This window comes from Oryx dammah, unplaced genomic scaffold (assembly GCF_014754425.2).
Source record: "Oryx dammah isolate SB20612 unplaced genomic scaffold, SCBI_Odam_1.1 HiC_scaffold_26, whole genome shotgun sequence".
Classification (NCBI taxonomy): Eukaryota; Metazoa; Chordata; class Mammalia; order Artiodactyla; family Bovidae; genus Oryx; species Oryx dammah.
In genome coordinates this window covers 25,813,844-25,840,830 of record NW_024070210.1, presented here as the reverse complement: position 1 = coordinate 25,840,830, position 26,987 = coordinate 25,813,844, and the positions used below count along the sequence as shown (strand labels likewise).

Here is a 26,987-nt window from a genome sequence, read left to right as displayed (position 1 = left end):
TTCCCAACCTAGGAATTGAACCAGGGTCTCCTGCACTGCAGGCAGATTCTTTACCAACTGAGCTATCAGGGAAGCCCATCCAAGCATAGCGCTAAGATGAACTTCTGAAAGATTACTTAATACTGCTTCATGCCTTTAGGAAGACCTGTTCCATTCCAAGAGATGAGAACCTTCTTGGCTCTTAGATATTCAGCATTCCCCCCACTCCCACCTCACCTATGACAACTCAATCTTCTTTCTGCAGTGTGTGTCCACAGCAGAGCAATGGCTGCTCTGCTTGGGCTCCCCTGCAGGAGGCATTAGGAGAGGCACCAAGTGGAAGACGTTTGCTGCCCGCAACGTCCTTCTACTGCTGTTGCTTTAGGGTTCTGGAGCCTCTTCTACCGGCACTGCCCCTTCCCCTGAACCACCAGGGTCCCATGGAGACCCACTCCCGGGGATTCACACAGGCAGTCGCAACTGTGATTGGAAATATTCTTTATTTTGTAAACATCTGTGTTTAAAATAAATGAACCCTGCTCACAATTCCTCTACTGGACCCGAGACACTGCACACAAAAGTTCACCCGTCACAGGGAGAAGGTGGGGCTCATGAGCAGGTGCCAGGGGTGGCGCTGAGTCTCAAGACGGCAAATGCAGGTGTGGTCGGGAGTCCACAGGCAGGTGCGCCTGCGCAACAGTCTAAGGCCGGGCCCAGGCCGCCTCCTGGGTCAGAGTTCAGGGGTGAGAGGCCGACTCTGGCACCTGGTGAGCCTAGCTGCACCCTAAAATCCCAGCGCCCCTCCTGCCCTATACCTCTCCCCAGCAGTGGCCCCGTGGATGCAGCTTCTCAGGCCATAGAGTCTCAACCCCAAGGTTTCCCTTCCAGAACCCCTAGGGCACAGTAAAAATACAGTCCCTTTCCTGAGGGGGTAGGAGAGGAAGGCAATGGTGCTCGGCCAGACCTTCAGGGAAGTGGCGACACTGATCCACAGACTGGAGCCAATGGCCAGCATAAACTCCCCCTCCCTCAGGTCCCTGGTGGAGGGCACACCAAGGGCTGGCACTGCCGACCCCCCACCCCAGAGTTGATGCTGCCTAGGTCTAGACGTTCGAGGAGTCAAGTCCTCCAGGAAGCATTCTCAGCTGTGGTCGCGACTTCATCCTAAGAGTCAGCTCTCTACATTTCTCATCAGCCGACAATTATAATTACTCTGGCTTTCTTTTTCCTCCCATATAACCTGTCCCACGTCCCTACATCCTGAGCAGCCCTCTCCTGATGTGGTATTAAGAGTCAAGAGGGAAGGTTTGGCGATTTCATCCCTCACCTTTTTTTCCAGAGGAGTCAGTGGGGCTCTTAATCCTTCACACACGTGTGTCCTGGACTTATTAACAACTGGTGAATGTGCAAGGCCTAGTTCTTTGTTTTTGCTCCAGTACCAGCCATGCCTCACAGCTTACGACTGATCCTCCTCCTGAGGCTTCTCCCATCTTGGGAAGGTGGGAAAGAACCCTCTTAGGGCTGCTAACTGACATGTTTTCCCCCTCAAAGGGCCTCCTGCAAACTACTCTGGACTGTATGGAGTTAAAGAAACTTCTTCCTGAAACAAAGGGCCCCGGAGGAGGGAATCGGCTTCCCCCTACCTGTCGCCACAGGGCAGTTGGCAGACCCACGAGCCTCTGACTCAGGAGCTTGAGGAACAAGATGAGCACTTGGTCCTGAAGGCTGAAGGGACAGCACCACGCATTCCCACCCAGGGCTCGCCTGCCTCCTGCCCAGGCGCTCCCGCCCTTCTCCCACAGACTCTGGGTCTCGGGAGAACCTTAAGAGCCGGAGGCTGGGCTCAATGAAAGACCACCAGCTTGGTTCTGTCCCCTGTCACCTGCCAGGGGGTGTTGGGGAAATGCCCTTCTTACATAAGAAATGGAAGATGGGACCCCAGAACCCCTGCTGCTGCCCAATTCCCCTCTGGTTTGCAAACTGCTGTCCCAGCTCTTAACTTGCAGGAGCTGGCCCTTCTCTTCCAAACACTCCCCTTCCTGCAGTGTGTGGCTGGCTCCAGGGGAGGGGGGCTCTCCTCACCCCTGCAGTGCCCACAGGCCTTGATCCACATCTTGAAATTCAGGAGCCCAGGGGGTATGGGAGGTAGAGAATGGAGGTGACTTTTTATCCCTGCCACCCCTCATCATTTTTTTTTCTTCTTCTCTGAAGCACCTGTCTCCAAGCTCAGGTCCCCCAAGAGGCAGGTGGGCGGGCAGCCAAGCATGGGGTAAACTGGGGTGGGAGGGAGGAGAGCCCCAGATGTGGGGACCACCAGTTAGGGCTTTCCTTCCTCCCCTGCGTTCCTCTCTGCCCGTTCACCCGGGAGGCAGGCCTGTGGCACAAGAAGGGGCGGGTGGTGGCTGGGGGAGATGGTAGCAGCTCTGGGGGCTGCAGGTGGGGCTTCTCCTAGGAGCAGAGAAGGGGGAGTGCGGCCCGGGGCCTGAGTGAGGAGGAAGGGGAAGGTGCTGCCCCAGCAGTAACACATGGGCGTGGGGAGGTGAGGGCTTCCATACGAGTACAGCCGAGCAGAAGGGACAGACAGAGAAGTGGGAAGAAGCGAGAAACAGCGGAGAGGAGACCAGATGCACCGAGAGACAAGGAGCCTACAGGGGCCTTGACTCCAGACTCGGGCATCGCCTGGGAGCTCCAGGCAGTGAAGACGTGCTCGTCACACATCGGGGGGCTCACAGCAGGCCTGTGGCTGGGGACACAGGCTGGTGGGGCCCCCCCGGGTGGAGGGCTGGGGGCGAGGCTGCTCCCTGGGGCCAGGCAGGGGAGGAGGAGCAGCGGCCAACATGCCGCAGGGTCACCTGAAGGAGAGGGGCAGCGGGGCGAGGCCCAGGCTCCCTTGTGCCCGCAGGCCTCCTGCGGGGAGAAGGGGGTTGTGCGGGGGTGCTCCACGGAGGATGCTCAGCACCAGCAGGTTTTTGAAGAGTTTGCCGGGCCCTCGGGTTTGCCTTCATCCTCCTCCAGCTCCTCCAAGGCCAACTCGTGGTTAGCACGTGTTCGCAGACCTTCCAGCTCCTTCCTGTGGGCTTGCAGCACCAGCTCTGTCAGGCGCGTGAAGGACTGGGAAAGCAAGGAGCACAGTTGGCTGGGCATCTCCCTCTCTTCCCCGGTGCCCCTGTGGCTGACCCCTGCCCCGCCCCCTGCCCAAGCAGGGCTCATCTGCTCTTGGCCCCTCGGCTGCTTACCCCTCCATTGGACTCAGCCCAGGAATGCTCACCTCTTTAATGTTGAGGTTGGTGCAGGCACTTGTTTCGTAGAAGTCCATGCCATACTCTCTAGCCAGCTGCAAGAGAACAACACTCCTGAAAGGGAGTCAGCAAGGGAAGGGAAGTGCCCTGCAGTGCCTGGCACATCCTCCTGCCAACGCACTCAGGGCCCTTACTATGTCATGACCATTTCTCAGGAGATAAGTAGATCACTTCTCGGATGAGACTGGGAGCTCCAAAGACACAGGCCAGCAGAGATCAGGAGAAGGTGCTCCACCCATGCACCCCCGCCCCACCCAGCTACACACAGGCACACGTACACACCCAGCATGCACACATCATGTATCAGGAGACAGAGAGGCCCAAAATGTTGTGGCGAATCAATGAAAAACACGGGCTTGGCAGTCAAACAGACCCAGACTTGAAAACCAGTGCTGTCACTTAAGAGCTGGATGACAACTTACAGCTTCATCATCTGCTCAAAGGGGATGAGTGTGTCTATCAACCAAGGTTGTGGAAGGATTAAATGCATCTATCTCTAAGCACTTGCTTAGCACAGGGCCACACATACAGTACTCAACAAATACAATATTCTAGTAGGAGCTAGCTTCTACTTTCAAACTTTTCAATGACCATGTATTCTTTTTTATTAAATCCTAAACAACAATTTATATGCAGAGTACATCATGAGAAACGCTGGACTGGAAGAAACACAAGCTGGAGAAGTATCAATAACCTCAGATATGCAGATGACACCACCCTTATGGCAGAAAGAGGAACTCAAAAGCCTCTTGATGAAAGTGAAAGAGGAGAGTGAAAAAGTTGGCTTAAAGCTCAACATTCAGAAAATGAAGATCATGGCATCTGGTCTCATCACTTCATGGGAAATAGATGGGGAAACAGTGGAAACAGTGTCAGACTTTATTTTTTGGGGCTCCAAAATCACTGCAGATGGTGACTGCAGCCATGAAATTAAAAGACGTTTACTCCTTGGAAGAAAAGTTATGACCAACCTAGATAGCATATTCAAAAGCAGAGACATTACTTTGCCAACTAAGGTCTGTCTAGTCAAGGCTATGGTTTTTCCTGTAGTCATGTATGGATGTGAGACTTGGACTATGAAGAAGGCTGAGCGCTGAAGAATTGATGCTTTTGAACTGTGGTGTTGGAGAAGACTCTTGAGAGTCCCTTGGACTGCAAGGAGATCCAACCAGTCCATTCTAAAGGAAATCAGCCCTGGGATTTCTTTGGAAGGAATGATGCTAAAGCTGAAACTCCAGTACTTTGGCCATCTCATGCGAAGAGTTGACTCATTGGAAAAGACCCTGATGCTGGAGGGATTGAGGGCAGGAGAAGAGGGTACGACAGAGGACGAGATGGCTGGATGGCATCACTGACTTGAGGGACGTGAGTCTGAGTGAACTCCGGGAGTTGGTGATGGACAGGGAGGCTTGGCGTGCTGCGATTCATGGGGTCGCAAAGAGTCAGACACGACTGAGCGACTGAACTGAAACAATTTTATTTCAAGGGCTAATGGGTGCTATTGACTGAAGAGGGACAGAAAAACTCCTGAGACCCCTCAGAGTAAGTGGGTGACTCTGGCCTCAGTGGCATCCATCGTTCCTCCTGTTCTCCGGGAGCAGGGTCCCCCTGTTTACGCAGACGTTCCCTCAGCACCATCCGCTCGCCCTCTTTGCCGCCGTGGCTTCTCTGACTGTGGGCCCGTCATTCCTGCATTTTTCCTTCCAACCTCAGGTGTCAGGAGGACAGGGAGTGGGGATGGTGGTGAGATGAAATGACGGTGGGACAAAGCTGCTCCTGGAGCTGCTAGAGAAGCAGCAACCTGAAGCCCTTCTTCCTCGTTAACAGGATGGGCTCTCAGGCAGAGGTAATCCCACTCTGGGGGCCTTGGAGCTGAGACAGGGCTTTGTTTCAGGATAGACTCCAAGTCACTGTCCTCAAGGATGACAACTCACCAAATGCCTTAGGCTGCTGTGAGAGGCGGGAGGGAGGGGTCCCCGACAGTGACAGAACCCTGGGCCCTCCTCCTTAGGACTGGCCCTGGAGGCCCGTGGAAAACCCAGGGATGGATTCGGCTGGCTCACTCCCACTTACCTGCTGCCCTTGTTCTCTTCCCACCTGCCGTTTCTGCTCTTCATCGGCCTTGTTCCCTATAAGTATCTTCTGGACACCTTCTGGTGCGTACTAGGGCCAGAGCAAGGCAGAACTGCCAGTGAGTGCGGCCTTCCCCATCCCACCCCATCTCCCCCCCATACAGCCTCCACAGGCATGCATGCCAGCACCAAAGTTCAGAGCCCCAGGGACAGAGTGGGCCAATGGGGTGCAGGTGCCAGGCTCCCCCAAGTACCACGGCTGACCGCAGGGGTCCTAGAGGGATGTCGTGGGGACTGTCGAGAATAGAAGACGCTGGTGCTCCCTTGGGTTGGACAGCTGGAAAGGATCCTGGACTTAAGTCCAACTCTCACTTTACAGATGAAGAACTGGGGACTCAGAGCTCCAGGGGCATGCCCAAGGCTCCAGAGCTGTGGTGGCAGAGCCAAGACTGGAACCCCAATCTCCCAATTCCACCTGGTCCTGAGATTTCGGGTAGGAAGCTATGCACAGGGGAGGCTCTGTACCAGCTTGTTTCTGGGGAAGACACAGCCATGGAGGCCTAGCAGGGTACAGAGCATGGGGGCATGGTCGTTGGGGACTCACCCCCATGTCTTACCCACGGGGGCCGCAGCCAGGGCTGCAGAGAAGGGGAGAGTTTCTGGTAGTGTCTGCTCGCAAACTCTGACCACCTTAGCCCTTCCTGTGTGGGTCTCGCCATGCTCTCCCCTCCCAGTACCCTTTCCCGCCCTCGCCACCCGCCCCCCCAACCACAGTGAGGCCGCGTGACCTACCTCATCCACATCACTGACCCACTTCATGATGTGCTGGTAAGAGCGCTCGCTGCTAATGTCATAGACTAAAAATATTCCCTGAGAGAGAGGAGAGAGAGATGGGGGAGGCAGACGCACATGAAGACAGTGCAGTCAGGGGCCAGAAGCTGGGGGTGGGGGGCACGTTACATGCTGGGTCTCCACGGCAGGGGGCACTTACATGCTGGGTCCCTGCGGGGAGGGGGCACCTCACATGCTGGGTCCCCCTTCCCTGCTCAGCATAATGAAGACCCATAAGCACCCAGAAAAATCGCCTTCTCTCTCAGCACCCCCAAGCCACTGCTTCCTAGATCACAGAGCTCTCTCAGGCAGGAAGGCACATGGGTCTTTGGCGGGGGGAGGAGGGTGGAAGTTGAGCGTAAGGACCTGCCTGTAGTTGAGTGCTCACAGAGGAGCTGATGAGTGAATAAATGATCAATAAGTGACTGAAAGACTGCCCTGAGCCCCGCCTGCCCCACTCCCCAGGAGGCAATCCGAGGGCCCACTTGGGGATCAGTGGCACAAACATCTCAAATACCCAGAGCCAGGCGGTGGGTGGCAGCACTCCACCTCTAAACACTGAGAACAGGGTCTCACCTGGGCCCGTCGATAGTACTGCTTTGTGATGGTCTGATACCTCTCCTGCCCTGCAGTGTCCCTGCAACAGAAAGGCAGCCGGTCAGAAAGGCAGGCACCGTGGGAGCTGGTGGGGAGGGGGGGAACAGGAGCTGGGAGACCCTGTGCCTTCGCAGGAAAAACTGGAGAGCTGCGGGCGAAAAATCAGTGGCGCTTTGGTCCCCAGGTAGATCCAAACGGGTCTGACTCTACACGAGAGAGGACTGGTCATAGGTGCTGACGGGGCTTGTGGGGCCTGTCAACTATACCTGCACCAGCAGCCACAACCATATGCGGGCCTTGGAGGACTGTCTCTAGGATCGGGCCACTGTGGCCAGACTGGTGGGACGGCTCCACCTCTAGTTCCTCCGGGACCTCTGAAGGCAACGCCCATACGCCCATACCGCTCTGAAACTGGAAGGCTGCTCCCAACGCTGGAAAGGCAGTGCTTCCAAGAGCACCAGGCTAGAGTCACAGCGGCCCCCTGTGGCTACTTGTGGGAACTGCGCTGTGCTGTGGCGAGGAACGCTCACGCACGGATGGGGAGTAAGCCCTCCCTTTCTAATCATAGCGCAGCGCAGTGCAGTGCAGTGGGGGGCTTGGCCTCAACGGAGAAGCTTTATTCGAAGACAAACCCACAGTGCTTAGTTTGTCAATTCCTTCTAATTCTTGCTTTTTGGTGACTTGCAGTCAATCCCATAAAGTTTCTTAAGAAAGAGATGAGATGGACTTCCCTGGTGGTTCAGTGGTTGAGACTGTGCTTTCACTGCCAAGCACCTGAGTTCAATCCCTGGTCAGGGAACTAAGATGAGAGATTAAGGTTCATGGGAGCAGGAGATGGGCTCTGAGACTTCTGCATCTTTCCATCAAAGAGGTGGCCAGTTTCTCCAGATGAAGCCTTAGGGTTGTGTGCATGGCAGCTCAGGTGCAGCCCCGGGGTCTCTCCTCCCACCCAACTCACCAAATCTGTATCCGCACTTTGATGCCATCTACCTCTATGGTCTTCATCTTAAAGTCGACACCTGGGGAAAGGAAGCAAGCAAGGAAGTTAGCAAGGGTACCTCCTGAGACCTGAAGTAAGGCCCAGGGTACTCATACCTGAAGGTTCTCCTTTGGGTTTAATTTGGCAGAAAGATGGCATGAGGGAAAGGCCTTCTTGAACCAAAAACAGAGCCTGGGGAGTGTCCAGGGCTTTGAATGGGGCTTCCTTTCCTATCTGAGCTTAGAGTTGCCAGAAGTAAAGGGGCTGGGACACACAGCAAGTCAGAATCCACTCCATCGCTGTCTTACGTCGCCCCAAAGCGTGTCTAACTCTAATCCCATGAGAGGTCTTCCTGTCTCTACTTCTGCACAGAACCATCTGTATTCATCCCTCCTGGAACCTTGTTCCCTAGGAACAATAGTCTACCTCATTTGCCTGGGTTGTTTCTCTCTCTGCCTTATGAGCAACTAGGAGGGGTTAACGGCACTGTCATGAATGTGGAAAAGGCAGAGATTGTGGCAAAAGAGGACTTTCGCCCCATGGTGTGTATCAAGCCTCCGGCATCTAGCAAAGGCCCGCCAAAGAGATGGCCCAGTGCATGCGTTGTTGACTACGCCTGGCCACAAGAGGCACTGCTGTTTACCAGAAGGAGCATGGGCTTGAATGTCAGGGCTGCACTTGAACCCTGACTCTGACCATGTAATTCATAGCTAGGACCCTGGGCATCTTGCTTCTCTGAGCCTCCATTTCCTCATCAGTAAAATGGGGACATTACCGGTCATTTCAGAGGGTCACTGAGGAGACCAAATGACATCCTGTGTCTGGCACCTGGTGGCCATTCACTCGGCCACAGCTATCATTGTACCGAGTACAGCCCTGGTGCACACCGGTGCTCCTGGGTGACTGCCAGTGACCATGTGAAGGGGTCGTGGCACAGCACATCATCGGGGAGGGAGGGATAGACAGACAGGGTTCTCACCTGCCTAGGGGCGTGAGGAGCTAAACTGCCACGAGACATAGGGAACGTAAGGGGTCTGGCAAACCAGCCCAGGGAGGAAATATATCCGGGGATTTTTGCGACAGAAGTCAGCGCCACCAGCAGCACGCAAGCATCAATCTGGTGATAGCAGAGATGGGGTGCCTCTCCCCAGCCCTAATCGTGCGAGGTGCTGTGCCAGTGACTCAAGGGCTATGTCTAGTAAGGTGGCTAAGCTGCGGTCTTTGTGTACTCCCTGGAGACAAGTCGGGAAGGGGCACCATTAACCGGTGTTCAGGTGGGGAACAGGCTGAAGGCAGACTTCTGGACCATAGCCCCTGGGCTGCACAGCACAGCCCCAAAGTGCTGAAATCCCCAGCGCCACCCCACCTCGGTATGAGTACTTCTCCGCTTATCCATCCTGCCCTCAGCTTTCTACAAACACAGACAGATTAAATTCAGCATCAAGACCAAGCATCATTTAATTAAAAGGGAGGAGAAGACTCAGACCAGACAACCTGAACTAAATCAAGTTGGTCGGACATGAATCATTTTTCACCTGCCCAAGCTGATTCATATCTATTGAGCTGTACTTTTCCGAATGTGCGACATCTGGCAGCCATTCTTCCAAGGGTGCCCAGAAAGTAGAAAAGCAGAGAGAGAAGGAAGGAGAGGGGGCCCCTGGCCTTGGTGGCGGGGGGGGGGCAGAAGAATGCTCACTCGCTCCCTAAACAAACATTTGTCAAGAATTTGCTTCTCCGCAACATGTGGTATGGAAAGGAATCAAGAAATCTTTCCTGTTACAGTGCCTTCTTCCTAGGAGAATAGGTGATGCCGTTCATTTTATAAAAAACCTGGCTCATCGTCATACCAGCTCAGTCCAAGGATGTCTTTCGCAAGTGGTCATATAGGTGGGGCTGGTGAGAGAGAGGGTCTATTTCCTTTATTCTAGAAACTTCCATGGGAACTGTCTGCCCTGTGCAGTGCTAGGTAGACAGAGTGCTCAAGCAGACAGATGGCCCCTGCCCGTACAGAGTTTATTGGCCAGGAGACAAAGGCCTAGGGAGGTGAGATAAGGCGTCCAAGTCAGCACAGCAAATAGCCAGGGCCTGTCAGAGGGCAGGGCCCTTGCACTATCTCTTGGCGGGCGGGGGAATGAGAGGAGAGCTGTGTGTTACCCAGGCTGAGGGGTCTTACCTACACTTTTCTGTTTCTCTCTGGAAAAAAATGGAAAAGCACTCGGCGAGGGGAGGAGCCCCCAGAGCTGGGAAGCTTCCCTCTGAGACTGAAGGCAGGTCTGAGGAGAAGCAGGGCTGACAAGACAGGGAGCCGCCCTGGGCTTGGCCACCTCCTCTCTTCCCTCGCTTCTCAGCCCTGTGGCCAGGGAGCAAATCTGCGGAATTCTGTGGGCTCACTGCCCCCCCCACACCCCACCATCTTGCAACCGAGGCCCTCCTGACCACCCATCAAACCTGTAACACCTCTGTGGGGAAAAAAAAAAAAATCAGCTCTTCCCCTGCACGAGGGAAGAAACAGTCTAAGCCTTCTGAGAGGTTTCTTTTCCCATGGATAAAGTAACAGCCCAGCGATCTTGCACTGGAAGCTGCTCCTCTACTCTGTTCCCCAACTCCCTGTGCCTTCCACCATGTCTACCTACAGCCGGCCCTGGGCCCTGGGCCTGACCATGGCCCCTTTCTTGTCCCCGTGTGGCTGCTGGCTTTTTCCACCACTGAGCTCTGCCGGGCAGAGTCAAAATGCTGGCCTTGTTCAGTCATCCAGGAAATCATGCCTTGCCACCTCAGCTAGCCCTCGCTGCTGCTCAGAAGCTGTTTATTCGAGGTGGCTCACCCACCACATTCCTCACAGCCACTGTCCTTCCTGCCGAAGGGCTCAGCCCCAGTCCACCCTCTCCCCTCCCCTAGTGCTGAAAGCGTCCAAGAGAACACCTTGGCCACTGTCTTATGGGCAAAGTGACCGCTGCCCGATGCAGCTTTCTTCTGAGGCCCACCTCACTTCCTCAGGCCGTCCTGTCGTCTCCACTTTCCCTGGGGGGACAGTCCTCTACCCTTTCCGAGTCTCACCCCTCAGCTGTCCTCAGCACCCTCTGGCTGCAAATCCCAAGTTCCACCTGTGTCGCACCTGCAGCCTCTCCTGGGAGAAGACAGATTCTTTATCTGCCTCCACCCCCGGGGTGTTCTCACTCTGGCTCCTCTAAGGCAGTGCTTCTCAAGCTTTAAAGTTCATGCAGATCACGTGGGAACCATGTTGAAATGCAGATTCTGATTCAGTCGGAGCGTGAGATGCGCCCGAGATGCTTCACAAGCCTCGGGGTGAGGAAGATATTACTGGCCCACGGATCACACTCTTGACAGCAGGCTTCTCAGGACAGAGGTTCTCAAAGTGTGGTCCCCAAGCCCTCAGCCTCAGCCAGGGCCTGTTAGAAATGCCAGCTCCTCAGATCTCTAGCATCCAAAACTCTGGGTGGGGGTGGATAGGAATCTGTGGTTTAACAAGCTCTCCAGGTGAGTCTAGTACACGCTGAATGAAGACTGAGGATTCCATCTGAAAGAAGCTTTGCATGTGAAACATTTCCTTTGCCGCAAGGGAGGCAGCATAGGAATTCTCTGATTCTCAAGATCAGCTACTCTGCAGCTCAGCTTTAGAATCACCCTAAGTGATTTTTTTTTTTTAAAAAACAAAATGACACTAGTGGGTAGCATAAGATGTTATGGAAAAATCTGAATGAACTTTGTGGCCAACCCAATACTTTGGCTTTCCTAGACCTGATGAATCAGAATTTGAAAGCAAGGGACTGAAGCCTGTATTTTTAACAGGACTATGAGTGATTTTACTTTTTAAAATATGTATTTATTGGCTGTGTCGGGTCTTAGTTACAGCGTGTGGGCTCTTTCATCGGGGCATGCAGGCTTCTCTCTAGTTGAGGCACGCCAACTTAGTTGTTCTGTGGCATATTAGATCTTAGTTTCCTGAGCAGGGATCAAACCCGTGTCTCCTGCATTGGAAGGCAGATTCTTAAACGTGATTTTTAGATAGAGGAAAGTCTGAGGGTTCTAATTTAGTGGAAAAGCTATCCTTGGCACTGAAGTCAGAAAGACCTGGGTCTGAGTCCTGATTCTGGCTGTGTGACTTTGAGGAACTTTCAACTTCTTGGAGCCTCAGTTTGCTTGTCTGTAGCAGAGACATCACCTTGCCAACAAAGGTCCATATAGTCAAAGCTATGGTTTTTCCAGTAGTCATGTACGGATGTGAGAGTTGGACTGTAAAGAAGGCTGAGCGCTGAAGAATTGATGCTTTTGAACTGAGGTGCTGGAGAAGACTCTTGAGAATCCCTTGGACAGCAAGGAGGTCAAACCAGTCAATCCTAAAGAAAACCAACCCTGAATATGCACTGGAAGGACTGATGCTGAAGCTGAATCTCCAATACTTTTTGGCCACCTGATGCAAAGAGCCTACTCACTGGAAAGATCGAAGGCAGGAGGAGAAGGGGACGACAGAGGATGAGATGGTTGGATGGCATCACCGACTCAATGGACCTGAGTTTGAGCAAACTCCAGGAGATAGAGAAGGACAGGGAAGCCTGGCGCACTGCAGTCCATGGGGTTGCAAAGAGTCAGACACAACTGAGCAACTGAACACCACCACCAAGAATGAGAATATCACTGGCCTCCTAAGGGTCGGTGTAGGATATAAGTTAGATAATATATGTGCACCTCCTAGTAGATAGAAGATAGTTCCCTTTGCTAAATAAATGTTCCTGGGGAGGAGCCAGAAAAACAAACCCAGAACACCCTTGTCAGGAGAGACAGCACAGTCTAGTCTCTCGCCACGCCTCTACCTTTGCTTGTCTGGCAGCATCAACATCACTGGGGAGCCGGTTAGAAATGCCAGTCTTCTGGGCCCCCCAGACCTACTACTCCTAAGGCACACTAATGCTTGAGAACCAGTTTCTAACCTATTTCCAGGCAGAACCACACGCACGGCTCACGATACTGCTAAGCATTACAGCACGGCCCCCTGGCTAGAGGACCCAGAGCCCTTGGTTCTCATACCAGCCCAACAAAGGAGGCAGGGTGGGGATTATCATTGTGGGGCACAGAGAATCCAAATAACCTGCTCCCGTTCCCACATCCTATGGCTGAGCCAGAACTGCAAATCGGTCTCTTAAGACCTGCCCGGGGCGCCCCTCCTGCCCAGCGGCTTCCCAACCCTCCGAGGCTGTGGAATCCCACTGCCTTTCTGTCTCATCCCCGCCTTCCCCACACCTGTTCTGTATCACGAGGCGTCTAGCAGTGAGGCGGTGGGCACATGTGGAGCACGCCCACCATAACTATTTCCAAGGAACCTCTTGCTCCTCGAGAGTTCGTGATTCCATTTTAAGCCCAGAGGCACCACCCTGGACAGCGCCACCTCAGAGTTTCCTCAAGCGGGCCGATGTCCCTTCCCGGGCACAGGGGACAGTCGGGTGTGAAGGAACTAGCAGCTCCCTCCACACAGCGCAGGCAGAGGTTCTTGGAGACCGTGGGGTCCGGGGAGAAGAAAGTCCAGATGTGGTTGTCTCCCACCCAAGGGTCCAAAGCATGACAAGCAGCTCACTGTCTCCTCCTGGGACCTCAGATCCGTCAGTCGTGGTGTCTGCCACACCCAGCAATCCGTTCTGGGTGGAACTGCATAGCCTGAAGCCTCCGCTCAGGAAAGCAGGGCTGGCTGCAGCATGTTCTTTGTGGAGAAGCAGCTCCTGCCTGGGCCAGCATGGATGTCTAACTCCAAAGAGGGCCATTAATGGGCTTGCCGGTGACCCACAGCATGACCTGGCCGACAGGGGCAGGGGAGCTAGCTTAGCCTACCAAAGCAGCACCTTCCAGGTGGTGCAAAGGGGACCGGCCAGCTGGCAGCTGTCGGCCAGGAGGCAGACAGATGTGCGGTGTGGGTCCCAGCACAGCCTCCTGGCCGTGCCAGGCTCCAGGTCTCAGCTGGTGGGTGTGCTCATAGCATAGCCCCCTTTCCTTAGAGCACATCTCAGAATGCCAGAAGAGCCTCAGCCTGTGCTTGCCCACGGCTCCCCTAGGCTGGCGGTCTCAGCTACAGGCCCGGGAACGGACAAGGTACCCCGCTCCTCATCTCCCCCTTCTTCTCTTCCAGCCCCCACTAGATGCACAGTACCTATGAGGCAGGGGAGAAGTTTTGTATTTGACAAAATTCTGTGTCTGTTTTCAAAATCTCCGCCTCCATCCCTGCTCGCTGCCAGGCATAAGAGTAGCAATCCCATTAGCGGCAGCCCCCTGCCCCAGAGAGGAGGAGGAGGGATGGGTGCCCATGGCTCAAGAGCAGGGCGTGTGTCCTGCTGTCTGAACACCTCGCATCAACGACAAGAAAACGCCTCAGTGAAGCGACAGTGCCAGCTCCTGATGCACCTGTGATGGTGGTGCCCTCACCATCCTGGTGGCCTCTGGCTCCTCCTGGGTCCCTGGCTGTGGGGCTCTCTCCTTCAGCAGCAACCTGCAGTGCCTGCCAAGCCCCACCTGCGCCCTGGAGCACAGTCACAGCACTGCCCTCAGAGGACTGGAGGCTGGGAGCAGAGGGGCCAGGCGGGGAACACGGCGCTGGCATGACAAGCTTAGGAGCTTACTGCCAGCCCAGTCTAGCGGCGGAGGGCCTGTGAAGACCAGGGAAATGAGGGAACAGGGTACATCCAGGGGACCAGCACTCCTCGTCTCTGTCTGCCTCCAGAGAAAGCCCTGGAAAGCACAGGAGTGTGCAGCTCAAGAAACAGATGGGCAAGGTCATTAACAACACAACTGTGGGGCCAGAGTTTGGTTCCAATCCTGCTTTACCACTAATTACCTCTGTGGTCTTGGGAAAGCTACTCAACTTCTCTTTGCCTCAGTTTCCCCACCTGTAAAACGGGGATGGCATTCCCTATTGTCAGAGGATTTCTGTGAGGATCATGAGATAAACCCACAACAGAGCCTGGCACATTGAGTTTTATTAAATGTTAGTTGAGGAAGCTATCAGTGTCCTATGAAGGGGGTGCAATTAGGGTCCTGGCTTAGGGGATGGAAAGAGCCCTAGAAAGCTGGAAGGGGCTCGTGTTAGGACAAGGAAGGAGAGAGGTGCAAAGAAGGGAGTCAGCCACACTAAGCCACAGCATTTCAACAAAAAGTGAAAATGCTGCCCGCCGTGGGAGCCAGATGGCCCCCGGAGTCTGGCTACAACCTGAAGTCTGGCAAAGTTAGCTGTGCCTGTTGGCGGGCCAGCACGTCATGGGTTAATGTCAGATGCCAGGTTGCCTGCCCGCCGGGTGCCACGGACATCAGGTGGAAACAGGGTTTTTCTGTGCCAAATGCTATCATTGTGATCAACCACAGCCCAGAGGCCCAGCAGCCTGGGGACCTGAGCCTTCTCCTCAGCAATGCGACGCCACCACAGGAACCACTTAATACACCTGAAACCCAAGGCAGACACCCAATCCCTGGAGCTGTGGTGGCTCCAGTTACGAAGCTCAAGTCCTAGGAAGGCCCCAGCCCCGTCCCCTGCAGGAAACCAGTATGTGCTGGGTGCATGGCGCTCCTGGGGGACGGGGCAGGAGGTCACCCGGAGAAACCCCAAAGCCGTCTGGAGGGAAGGGCAGACCCTGTGGGGCTGTGGCTTTCTGACTTTGCCACCCAAACGAGGCACCAGAGTGATGCCCTTTACTCAGCGAGAGAGCAGAGTGTAACGCCACGTCCCCGCCAGCTGAGGGACAAGTGAGCGGAAGAACAAGGAGAGTGGGAAGACGAGGGAGGGCTGAGAGACAAAGCTCGAGAGAAGATTCCAGACAGAGGCTCAGGCCATCCAACGGGCCTCACACCGGGCAGGTGCAGGGCAGGGGAGAGCGTTCTCGGCCCCAAACCTGCCCCTTGCTGCTTCCTTCTTCCTCCCTCCCTTCTGTCTGGGGACTTCCAGCCTCCCTGTCTGTGGGGCTGCACGCCACTGACTTCCCCTTATCCAGATCCAGGATGACTGTCCCTCATGCTGGGGAAAAGGTGTCTACAGACTCTCTGAGAAAGGACATCAGACAGCATTTGAACCACGCACTCCGGGAGGGATGGGAAGCAGGGCCTCTGGCAGAGTCCTGATCTTCTAACTCCAAGGCCGTGATTCAACCTGAGGTCAAAGGCCCTGGTTCAGCTGTCCACCCACAAGGCAGACTGGTGATGTCAGAACAACATTCTCTCTCTCTTTTCTAAGACACAATCAGATGCAGTGCACGTGATGATAGGGGCAACAACTCTGGAGGCTACTATTTTCACAACAGATCTTGAGATTCTCTGGAGATGCAGGAACCCAAGGGCTGTTATCATGCAGAAGGGTTTCCCAGTCAAACATGAACTCCCGTGATGCTGGGAGGAATGCATGCCCCAGTGCCTGAGCCCTGGGAGCTCCTACTCCAGAGTCCTGGAGGGTCACTTCAGCAGCCTGGCTAAGCTGCTGGGCGTTGTCTGACACCACCAGTAACCCTGAGCAACAGGCGATATTGACCTTGGTCTAAGACACTGACCTCTCATGTGTGCATTCACCAGAGAGGACCCCACTCACACAGGGATTACAGGAGCTGCCTTATTGCTCCCTGCTACGTCTGAGCTTGTCCTGTGGCATGTATCTGAGCAGAGAACTTACTGGAAACTGTTCAGCGCTTACAGAACTCTCCCCACCTTCTCACAATCCCAAACACGTGAGTGTCTTATTGTCTGTGAGTCCCCGCAGATTCCCTCTAGGGAAGTTCTCTAGGAAATGTGTGCATTCATTCATTCATTCAAAACAAACTATTATTGTTAGTTCATGTGCCAGGAACTAATAAGCCAGGGGACACAGCCTTGAATAATACAGAAATATCCTTGTCTTCAGTGGACTTCTATTACAGTGGGGAAGACAGATAATAGGGAAACCAGTCACTCCAGAGAGTAAGAAGTGTTGATGCAAAAGCAGAATCATGGAGTAGAGGGTGAGGACACCCAGGTATGGCCTGCTTTAGACTGGCTGGTCAGAGAAGACCTTTTAGAGGAGGTGACACCTGAGCTGAGGACGGAATGACAGGAAGGCACCTGCCGGGAGAGGGTCTGAAGTGTCGGGGCCCCAGGCAGGGAAGACGGCAAATATCCCTCGGGCTGGAACACATTTCACTGAAACTCACAGTTCCTCTGAAGAGGAAAAACTCAGGAGCCACATCATTCTGTTCTGTGATAAAGAGGGAAAGCTCAGCAAGGGGGCTCCTGGGGACCCACCCTCAACACGCACATGTGTGCACACACCTTCATGTACACAGGAGCTCATCTGGAGGCTCTAACTGAAGGACGCACTGAGAAACCCCTCAAATGCTGGCAAGGCCCACTTGGAGACTCCTCACGCCCACTTTATGATGAGATTTCTACCTCACGTGTGTAAGTGCCCCATTCCTGGGCAGAGTGAGTGTTCAGGAAACATCGGTCCCCTTGCCCTCCCCACTGCTGCATGCACAGACCCCCACTGGGCCTCTGGGCCATGTGCCATGCGCTCCAGCCAACCCCATCCTGAGCCACTCTCACATGACCTGAGCTTGGCTCTGGCAGCTGACTGCCGAGTGGTAGGTGGGTACTACTGAGGCAGCCAAGGTCTGCCAGGCTTCTGACCACCCACTCCTCCACCCTCTGCCAAGCCTCTTCCCGGCTGGGCCTGTCAATGTGGCCCAGAAGCAGAAGGCAAAGCGGGGAAGAAACAAGGGCCTGGAGCCTCAGGAGCAAACATCTCAGAGCGGACAGGGCCTCTAGACATTTCTAGCCACACACAGAGCCCACAAAGCAAACTCCCAGCAAGGGCCTAGTTGACAAAACTATGACGAGCCACTGCCAGCTGGGCCGGCCGGACAGAAGAGTAGCAGGCCCAAGTTGTGAGGTGTTTTCCACACACCCTTCCTCCATCCCCATCCTTTTGGAAACCCTGCTCAGTTCAGAGGACTCACTCAAATGTCACTTCTTCTGTGAAGCCATCACCAACCAACGCAGGGGGAATATATCACTCCTCTGTGAGTCCAAAGCATTCTGATATTGCTTTTGCATGATATTCTGGTTGTCTGTTTGGATGTCTGACTCCTCAACAGCACTGTGAGTCCCATAGGGCAGCACAGCATCTTTTTCACTCTATATTCTCACGGCCTGGGAGAAGGCAGATACTCAGTATACATGTGTCTGTGTGCTGGTAGCTCAGTTGTATCCAACTCTGCGACCCCATAGACTGTAGCCCTCCAGGCGCCTCTGTCCGTGGAATTCTTCAGCCAAGAATCCTGGAGTGGGTTGCCATTCCCTGCTCCAGGAGATCTTCCCAACCTGGGTCTCCTGCACTGCAGGCAGATTCTTTACCATCTGAGCCACCAGGGATGTCCACTCAGTATATATTATTCAACAAAATTGAATAAAAGAAAAAAAAAGAATACATAGGTGAGTGAGGGAATAAATGAGTGAATGAATGAAGTCACTATGTTTTAGGAGAAAAGATGAGTAGAGAGAAAATTTTAATCAGAGAAGAGGGATCAGGGAATGACCCCTATTTTATAGCCAACTGTTGGCCCTCTCTGTGGAACAGGGGCCTCCAGTCACCGAGTTCTCCATAAATATGTTCTCAGGAAGTAACATGAGGGCAATACTCAGATCTCAATTTCAGAGGTGCCCCCAGGCAGACTCCTCAATCATGGCCCCTGACAGTCCCCCAGACTCAGCCAACAGCGGAGGCACAACTGGCCCTCCAACCCAGAGCACTCAGAGCAGGCGAGGGAGGCACTGTCTCCCCCTTGGCTCACAGGAGAGAGGGTCTGTTTGGCGCCTTTGGAGGGCCTTCTGGGGTGAGCAAGGACACGCCCAGTGCAGTTTGGGGCAAGTGGATGAGAGGCAATGGTTCACGTTGGGTTCACCTGCGTGTAAGACGTGAGTCATCACTTCTCTCGGGCCTCAGTTTTCCTAGTAATAAAATAGGGCCGATGATTCAGTCTTTCCTCCTCAGTGGGAAGAATTAAGTGTTCAGGAAGCTCTGTGATCTGCTTGACAAAGCACATTGCCCAGGGCACAACAGCCAAGGAGAGGTCAGGGGCCTGTGCAGAAAACTGGCAATTTTACAGGGAAACAGGCACAAATATTAGATTACAGCGTAAGGCACGCTGAGAAGAGCTGGCAATCAGGGTGGAAAGGTAATGGCCAAATATTGATTTGGACGTTATGAAGCTCATCGCCCAGCTGTCTGGGAAGCAGGCAAGCAGGAGAGGGGAGGAAGAAGGCAGCACCGGGGTGCTCGAAGCCGTGGGTGAATCTGCAGAGCTGTGCAGGTGGTACAGGAGCATAAAGCAGCCAAAAGCAGAGTTTTCGAGACGTGCTCGGGGATCACGTCCTCAGGGGAGGGGGTGTGTGCAGCAGGGCCAGGGAGCCGAGCAACACGTGGCTGAGGTCGGAGCCTTAAGGCAGGGCCGCCCCGTCCCCTCAAGTCACCTCTCGCCCCACTCTTCCACCTCTGCATGTCCTCACAAACTCACTCTTCCTTCTCAGCCCCTGGCTCTGCCAGGGCAAGGGGGAAACTGGCACCAAAAACTGCACTAAAACCCAGAGCCTACTCATGTGCCCCCCAGTTCCTGTGTTGCTCACTGGTGTCTCCCCAGCTCCTCGCCTGGCTCCTGGCTTGGAGTGGTGGGTGCTTCACAGATAGTGCCTGAATGACCGAATGCATGAGTGATGGACAGGAGGGCCTCAGAGCATGTATTGTTCATCTCCAACGTTCTTGTGAACTAGGAATAACCACAATAACACAATGAGGACAGCTGCCATTTTTTTCTGAGAGCTCTGCCAAGTGCTTTGTATCTGTTAGCCCCTGTAATCTTCACAACGAGCATTAAGGCAGATTCTGTTACTATCTTCAATTTACAGATGTGGAAATTAACGACAGAGATATTAACTGTCTGTAAGGCCATGGCAAACCTCAGGCATGTGCTCTTTTCATTCAACTCAGCTTCTCACCTCCCCTTCTTCAGGGTCTGGGGGAGCTGAGGGGCACAGAGACCCTCCTGACCCTCCCACAGTTCCCACAGCATGTATACCCAGCGCCTTATGGTCTGGGGGCCCAGAGACCTCGGGACTGTGGTGCCCAAGCATCAGCCCCCGTGTTTGTTAGGCCACTCGACAGCAGGCTCAGATCTCTCCCCGCAGGTCCTTCCCCAGCCCACTTTCCCCTCTTCAGTTAGCCACAAGCCCTTGCCCCAGGCAGGGAGAGAACAGAACTTCCTGAGAAAGATGATATAGCATCAGCAAACCCAGCTGAGGAACCAGGCCCGAAGCCACAGCCATTCAACCAGTCAAACCGGAAAATCATAGGCCAAAGCCTCCTATGAGCCCAGAAGGTGGCCTTTAAGACAAAACAGTCTCAAGACCAGGTGACAGGTCTTCCAAGGAAGAAGGGAAGACCAAGGACTAGAGGGAGAACGCCAACTCATGGGCCACCCCGACAGCTTCCATGCCTGGCTGACATGTGGCCGCCGCGCAGAAAGGAAGTCAAAGGTCCCTGCACGGAGATGTCCATTGGGACGGGACCTTGTCTCCCTGCTGGGCAGGCAGTGCCAGCTACATGAGGCCTCTCGGCAGGGGCCAGGTCAATGGATTTGAACTACTCTCCACTTCTGGAGGGACACAAGGACAGGTGACTGTGAGGGGCTCCAGAACAGGTGTTGGGGCCACAGGATGGGGATGGGGGGAAGAGAGAGAAGGGACGAGCTAAAAGGGTCTGACATGCCCAGATACTACCACTGGTCTCCCTTGACTGGTCTCCCAGTCAACATCCTAAGTGCCATTTTCTCCCTTCTCCCTGTCATCCCCCTGCTCAGAAACCCTTGACACCATCACGAAAGGGCTCAGCCAGCTCCTCAGCCAGGCCCGCGGTGCCCCCTACCCTCCTTCCTTCACCAGTGGGACATTTATGGAGAGCGTGCCTGGCCCTGTAGTAGGACGATGCAAACAATGAGGAATGAGGTTTGGTCTGACCCTCAAGGCACCTGAACTACAGTTTGGGAGGCAGAGAGATAAACAGAGGAATGTTCTCACTCCTTCCCTCTCTTCGGTTCCAGCCAGACTGCCCGGAGTTCCGCGAACACCCACTGAACTCCCACCTCTGTCATCTCCGCTCCTGCCACTCCGTCTGCTCTTTCTCTTGCAGGAGGAACTGAGAAGCAGCCCACACTGCAAGGCCTCGCTCCAGCCTCCCCTCCTCCCTGAGCCTTCCTGCCGCTTCCCGTCCACCGGGCCGCCTCTCCTCCTGAGGCCTTCTCCATCGAGCGCTTCGGGGAGCATCAGCGCTTGTGCACGGGCCCCTCACCATTCACAGGCTGCCTCAGGCAGGTCTTCCAGGGTTATTTAGCTGCTGGTACTGAGCATGATACCTTCATTACTAGTAACGATAAGGATCGTCATCCCTCCCCTATACTTGAAGAAGGCTTCACCACGTGCTCTCAGATAGACTCTCTCCCTGTGACCAAGGCTTTTTTGGCCTGTGTTGCTTTCCCCAGCTGGATCACAGGTTTCTGTGGGCAGGCAAAGGTGGATTGCAATCTAACAGACCTGGCACCATACTTCATGGTGAATGCTTAATGAATTGGTTTAACAGGTGAAGAAATAGTAGGGAGCATCATGGCACTGCCTGCCTTCCTCTGCGTGGGCCCCATTCCAGGTCAGCAGAGCTGCATGGGAAAGAAATGCCAGCTCAGGGCCACCTACCCACCTACGGAAGAGGAGTGGCGGTAAGCCTCCTCATCACCCCCTGCAGGTTCTTCTCTGGAATGTCACATGCTCTTACAGTAAGTGACCTCAACAGTGAATCACAAATCGACATGGTCCAAGAATCTGAACTCCGTCTTGGCAGTAACTGGAGAATTGCCCCATTTTCCCTATTCACAGAAGCAGCTCTGGGAAAGGTGCCGAGATCAATGTCCATGATGGTAAGAGAATGTGTTTTAGACAAGGAGCAGCTCGGGAGAGGTGACTCCAGGTTTTATTCATCTGAGAATCTTTAGGTCGCAGTGCTGAGCCTAGTTACAGAACACAGTTTTTTTTTGTGGGGGGTGCGGTGGGGGGGAATGGATAAACTAATAAATAGGGCTTGGTAGTACCCATCCTTGTGGCTCCTTGATTTGTCTCTTGGCTGCCCCTTTCATCTCCCTGAGAACCTTTCTGCATCACAAAAGAGAATGCTTTTCTTGACCATCCAACTTTTCCCCTGGGTTCTTAGTTACAGCTGAAAAATATGACCAAGACAATGCAAATCACAAACGCAACAGTAAGCTTTAAACAGGAAAGCATTCAAGAAACCCAGTGGGGCAGATTTTAAAAGGCTGGTGTGAAGAAAGGCAGATTTCTCGCTCTTCCATAGAATCCAAACTCCTATACAGTTCCTCTGCATCCTAGGGAAAGGCAGGCCCAGCTGTGAGTACAGAGAGAGTCTTCACCTGCTGCAACCTGTCCTCACATCCCATCTGGTTCCTCAGCCACTCCCAGGCATTTCCCCAACATCTCCTCTTCCCTGAGCCTGCTCCAGAGGCCTGTAGCCCTCCCTTGGCCTCCAGACCCTCCCCATTCCTAAGATGTCTCTCATTCAAACAGCAGCCCAACCCAAGCTCCTGGACATCCAAGGAGCTAGGCTAACAGCTCCCCTGAGGAAGATGAATGTACCTGTCCCCTGACCCTGAGTCCCTTGAAGACAGTGAAGCAAAGAGAGAATGAGATCCTAGGAGCTCCATGATGATGACAACAGTAGTAAAGACCAGCCTTTTCCAGGTTCTGTGTCTGACTAAGTGCTTTTACAAACATCACCTCATCTAACCTTTACAACACCTGGAGAGGCAGAAATGCGTTATCCTCCCCATTCTACAGGTGAGACGCTTACGTGATATTCAAGGACGCCCTGCCCCAAAGTGCGGTTCCCAGGTCTGTCTGACAACAAAGACTGCCTCTAAACCAGGGAGCTCTGCTCCTCCTGGCTCTACCTGCCTCGTCTCCTCTCTTGGCAAGGAGTGGGTGTGGGAAGGGAGTGTGGGGCCTTTCCTGACGGGAGAAGGACCTGGTCAGTGCTGAGGCCACTCCAGGGCGTCATCAGAGAACCTGCTAGACGTGGGTGAAACGCCCTCAACTCAGGCCTCTCAGAGGCGGCGACCACTCAGGGCGAAAAACGGCTCAGAGGGGCGGCCACCCACTCCCTCCCAGAATGAGTGATTCCATAACAATCCTGTCCAGCATATGCCACAGGCCTTGTCCCCTCTAAGCACCGGCTCGGGCACTGCCAGAGCAGAGATGTATTCTGAGTCCGGCCTGCCTTCTGAGCCCCTTGCCTCGCAAGTAACCCTCCTGGCCCTCATCCCCCCTCAGCCTCCTTCAAAACAAACACCTCCGCTGACGTTTTTCTGGAGCTGGCTAGCCATGCCCCATTCCGCGCACTGGCTCGCACCTTACCTACGCCCTCCTCCAGGTGTGTCCCACCTTGTGGCTTACCTTCACAGCTGCGCCCTGTCAATTCAATCCCTTTGGCCCCTCCCTTCCTCCTCTCTTCTCCGCTTTGGCTCCACACTGGGTCACCCCTGAACTGAGGGGTACCCAGTGGCTCGGCTCCCCCTACTCTGAACCCCCTCACCCTGAGCACAAGCTTTCCTTTTCCTCTCCCTCTGCACCTGGGGGTGTGGGGTGTCATATTGGTGGCTATGATTCTCCACTGCCCCAGCCTGGAGTACCCAGGCCTAGGCCACCCCGTTTTCTCGGCTTCTGCGGGGAGGCGACCCAGCCTAAGGCCCGAGCGCCTACCCTAGTCACCGACAGCAGTAGGCGGCCTGTTATCTCCAGGAACCCAGGCTTAAATCCCCAGCCAGCGGTCCCGCACCCTGCGGTTCATCCCCGCGCCCTTGCCTCTGGAGCCCCCGCCTCTAGCCGGAGCGGCGGACCCTTGCTCCCGGGATGGAGAAGGGGCACGGCCGCCCGGACAGGTGGAGGCGGCGGCGGCGGGGAGGGTGGGGCGCCCCCGGCCATCGCCCCTTACCGATGGTGGAGATGTGCGAGGAGTGGAACTCGTTGTCGGTGAAGCGGCACAGCAGGCAGGTCTTGCCCACCCCAGAGTCCCCGATCAGGAGCAGCCGGAACAGCACATCGTACTGTTTCGCCATGGCTGGGCCGGAGAGGGCCGGGGGCTGCGGGCGGCGGGCTCAGCCCTGCTCCGCCGGGGCCATCGCGGCGCGCGCTCGCCCGGCCGAGAAGGGAGCGGGGCTGGCACCGCCGCCTGGCCGCCGCCGGCTCGGTGCTGGGAAGCGTGTGCGGCGGGAGCGCGGTGGGAGGAGAGAGCCGGCCCCCGCCCGCCCCTTCCCCCGCGCCGCCGACGCCGCCGCCGCCCGGGGAAGAGGCGGGGAGCGCGCGCCGGGGAGCCGACCCCTGGGCGGGGGCGAGGGCGAGGCCGGTGCGCGCTCCCCGTCCCCAGAGTGTGCTGCCCCGGCCGGGGCCCGACCCCCTCCCGCCCGCTTTGGGCGGGGATCCGAGACGCAGGGGTGAGGGGGTTGGGGAACGGTTTGTTTTCCTGTAGACCTTCCGAGTGCACTGGGAGCTGGGATGCTGGGATGAGCTATCCATCCCACCTCCACCAAACTCCTCACTTGTCCCCCAATCCCATCCCGAACCTGACCCTGAGAGCTCCGCCCTAGCCGAGCGCCCGCCCTCCGCGGGAGCTTACCCTGCCCGGGGAGAGGGCCCGAGAGGGACAGTAGTTGGTCCTCACCTGGGCTCACCCCGGGTCAGAAGGCCTCGGTCTGGGTCTGGATTAAAGCGCGCGTCTTCGCTTAGAAGTCGCGGCCTCCAGAAACCCTGGAGAGTATTGCTAGAATTCTCCCTCTCTGCCATCTGGCTTCTCCATAACCTTGCGTGACTGTGTCCTCCCTTCAACCTCCCCCTCCCCCACTAATCCCAGCTTTTCTTTAAACGGGGGAAATGTCTGCTGACCTTCACCAGGCTGAAAAGACAGAGGATCATAAAAACACTTTCAAATGCACAATCCTTCGGAAGTGTTGTGTAGGCAAGTCTCTGTTTTGAGTCTAAGCTGCTTAGGGTCGGTGCTCAGGATGCCAATATATTATTTCAACCCACTAAGTATTTCTGCTGGTGCACACCAATGGCTCCAAAGAATGAATGGACCTCTGTTCAAGACCCACTTTACTACCACTGAATGTGTTAGCACCAGAGAGAGGCAAATAAATGCTCTCTGGAGTCTAGAAAATGGCCTATTCCTGAGAATAAGTACAAAGGGAGAATTTGTCTAGCCCATTAGATCTTTAAAAAGTGATGAAAAAGTGGGTGTGTTTGACTGTTTTCAGGCTGAGTATTGGATGTGAATATGTTTTTCAGTAGTTAGGTCAAGGAAAGCAGTAAGTCCGTTTATTTGGCTTGAAGAGCTATATTTCAGGCAAAGGGTATAAATTTATAATAAAGAGGGAAAAAATCCTGAACTGACAGTTACTTAGATGGCATTAAAAGCCAAGGAAACCTATTTTGCAGAATCCTCTAAGATGTCCAGGTGTGATTCTCTTCACTGGCTTTACATTGGGTTTCAAATACATGCTGCAGGCTCTGGAGTTGGGCCCACTTGGGTTCCAGTCCTAGCTCTTCCCCTCACCAGCTCTGCAGTCTTGAGCATGTTATTGAACCCCAGTACTCAGTAAATGCTGAGGGATGGAAATCACCCTTCTTTGATTTCCCTGTGCGTATGTGTGTGTTTTTGTTAGTCACTCAAACTCTTTGCGACCCCATGGACTGTATCCCGCTAGGCTCCTCTGTCCATGGGATTCTTCAGGCAAGAATACTGGAGTGGGTTGTCATTCCCTTTTCCAGGGGATCTTCCTGACCCAGGGATCGAACCCACGTCTACCCCACTGCTGTCAGATTCTTGACTGTCTGAGCCACCATGTAGGCGGTAAGCATATCCCACAGATGGTCAGGGATGTTTTCAGGGCACTCCCATCGTCCTGCCGTGATTTTTACCCATACCACCATATGTGGCTGGGGGTTCAGCTCAGCCTGGCCCCCTCCGGGCACTGCAGCTGCCCTCCTGTCGACGGATGGGCACTGTAAGGGTGAGTACTCCCACAGGCCTCCTTACTGGGACATTAGTGGCTCTCTGCTTGCTTCTGTTAAGGGAACGGGAAGGAAAATGAAACCTGAGGTAAGTTCCTTGTCCAAGAAGAAACTTCGCTTTGTAGGAAATGGCTTTGCATAGGTTAAGACAGGCAAGGGAGTGCAGCTTCTTAAATCCATGGAAATGAATGCCCAGACTCATAAAAAAACAGAAGAGATTTCATCATACTAGGCTGACCTCAAATTCGGTAGCTTATGTTTCTTTTTTTAAAAAAGCAGAATCAATAGTGGGATGGTCTAGAAGCCTAAACTTCTAGCTCGCCTATTTTCAGAGCTGTCCTAGAGAGAGCTCTGTTGTGTGTGTGTGTACACATGGGTGTGTGCCCTTGTGCACACACTCTGAGGTGGAAGAGCTGAGATTTGGGGACAATGTTAGCAAAAGAACCACAAAACTGGTCAAGACAACAAAGCTTGCTTTAACCGTGGTCTTTGTAAAGAAAATACTTAATTCTCCCCTTGCTGCAATCACTCAGTGGGACATTTTGATATCCTCTCCAGGGAAAGTCAGTTTGGATTGGGGCAGTCTTTAGTAGAGCTGGGCGACATCCGAGGAATGGTTGCTGGATGTCTCTCCTGCCAAAAGCCTCCAAGAATCATTCTCTCAAGTACATTGAACTGATTCTTTTACCAGGGAGACAAGTGCTTTCCCCGCTCCCTGCCGCCTCCACCCCAGCCACACTGAGCATGCTCTGTGTTTAAACAGCCAGCAAGGGCACCGCTGTGGGATCTGTTGTAACAGTGGCTGAATTAACTGGAGAAATGAGCCAACAGGTAGCCCGCTGCCGAGACTCAACACAGGTGGGCTGTGGGACTCCAGGTTAGCAAAATCCCATGCCTCTTCCAGACTCACATTCGGGTTCCCAACTCTGGGTGAATGTAAGTACTGTGCTCACCTAGCAGAAGGATTTCTGCCTTATCTCAGGATCAGAGGAAACAGACAGACCCCATACCCCCTGATTGTCTCAGTACCGTCTTCTATTCAAATCCTTTTCCTTCTCTGTCTCTGAGAAATAGAAAAAGGAAGAGACTGAAATGACA

At 54.3% G+C, this 26,987-nt stretch overlaps 1 protein-coding gene across 5 annotated transcripts; it reads right to left on the bottom strand.

The window, feature by feature from the left end:
- Positions 1 to 460: 460 nt before the first annotated feature.
- RAB15 (RAB15, member RAS oncogene family) lies at positions 461 to 24,689 on the bottom strand. 5 transcript variants are annotated; one of them, XM_040226293.1, is made up of 7 exons: positions 24,541 to 24,689; positions 7,737 to 7,797; positions 6,758 to 6,818; positions 6,143 to 6,220; positions 5,352 to 5,441; positions 3,248 to 3,313; positions 461 to 3,090 (listed from the first exon to the last, which is right to left on the bottom strand). In XM_040226293.1, the coding sequence occupies exons 2-7, from the start codon at positions 7,781 to 7,783 to the stop codon at positions 2,932 to 2,934; spliced, it is 501 nt and encodes a 166-aa protein (XP_040082227.1). In that variant the 5' UTR covers positions 7,784 to 7,797; positions 24,541 to 24,689; the 3' UTR covers positions 461 to 2,931. The 5 variants fall into 5 exon arrangements, with proteins under 5 accessions (XP_040082227.1, XP_040082223.1, XP_040082226.1 ...); XM_040226289.1 differs by lacking the exon at positions 24,541 to 24,689 and adding an exon at positions 23,815 to 24,122; XM_040226292.1 differs by lacking the exon at positions 24,541 to 24,689 and adding an exon at positions 10,815 to 11,112.
- Between the last annotated feature and the right edge of the window lie 2,298 nt (positions 24,690 to 26,987).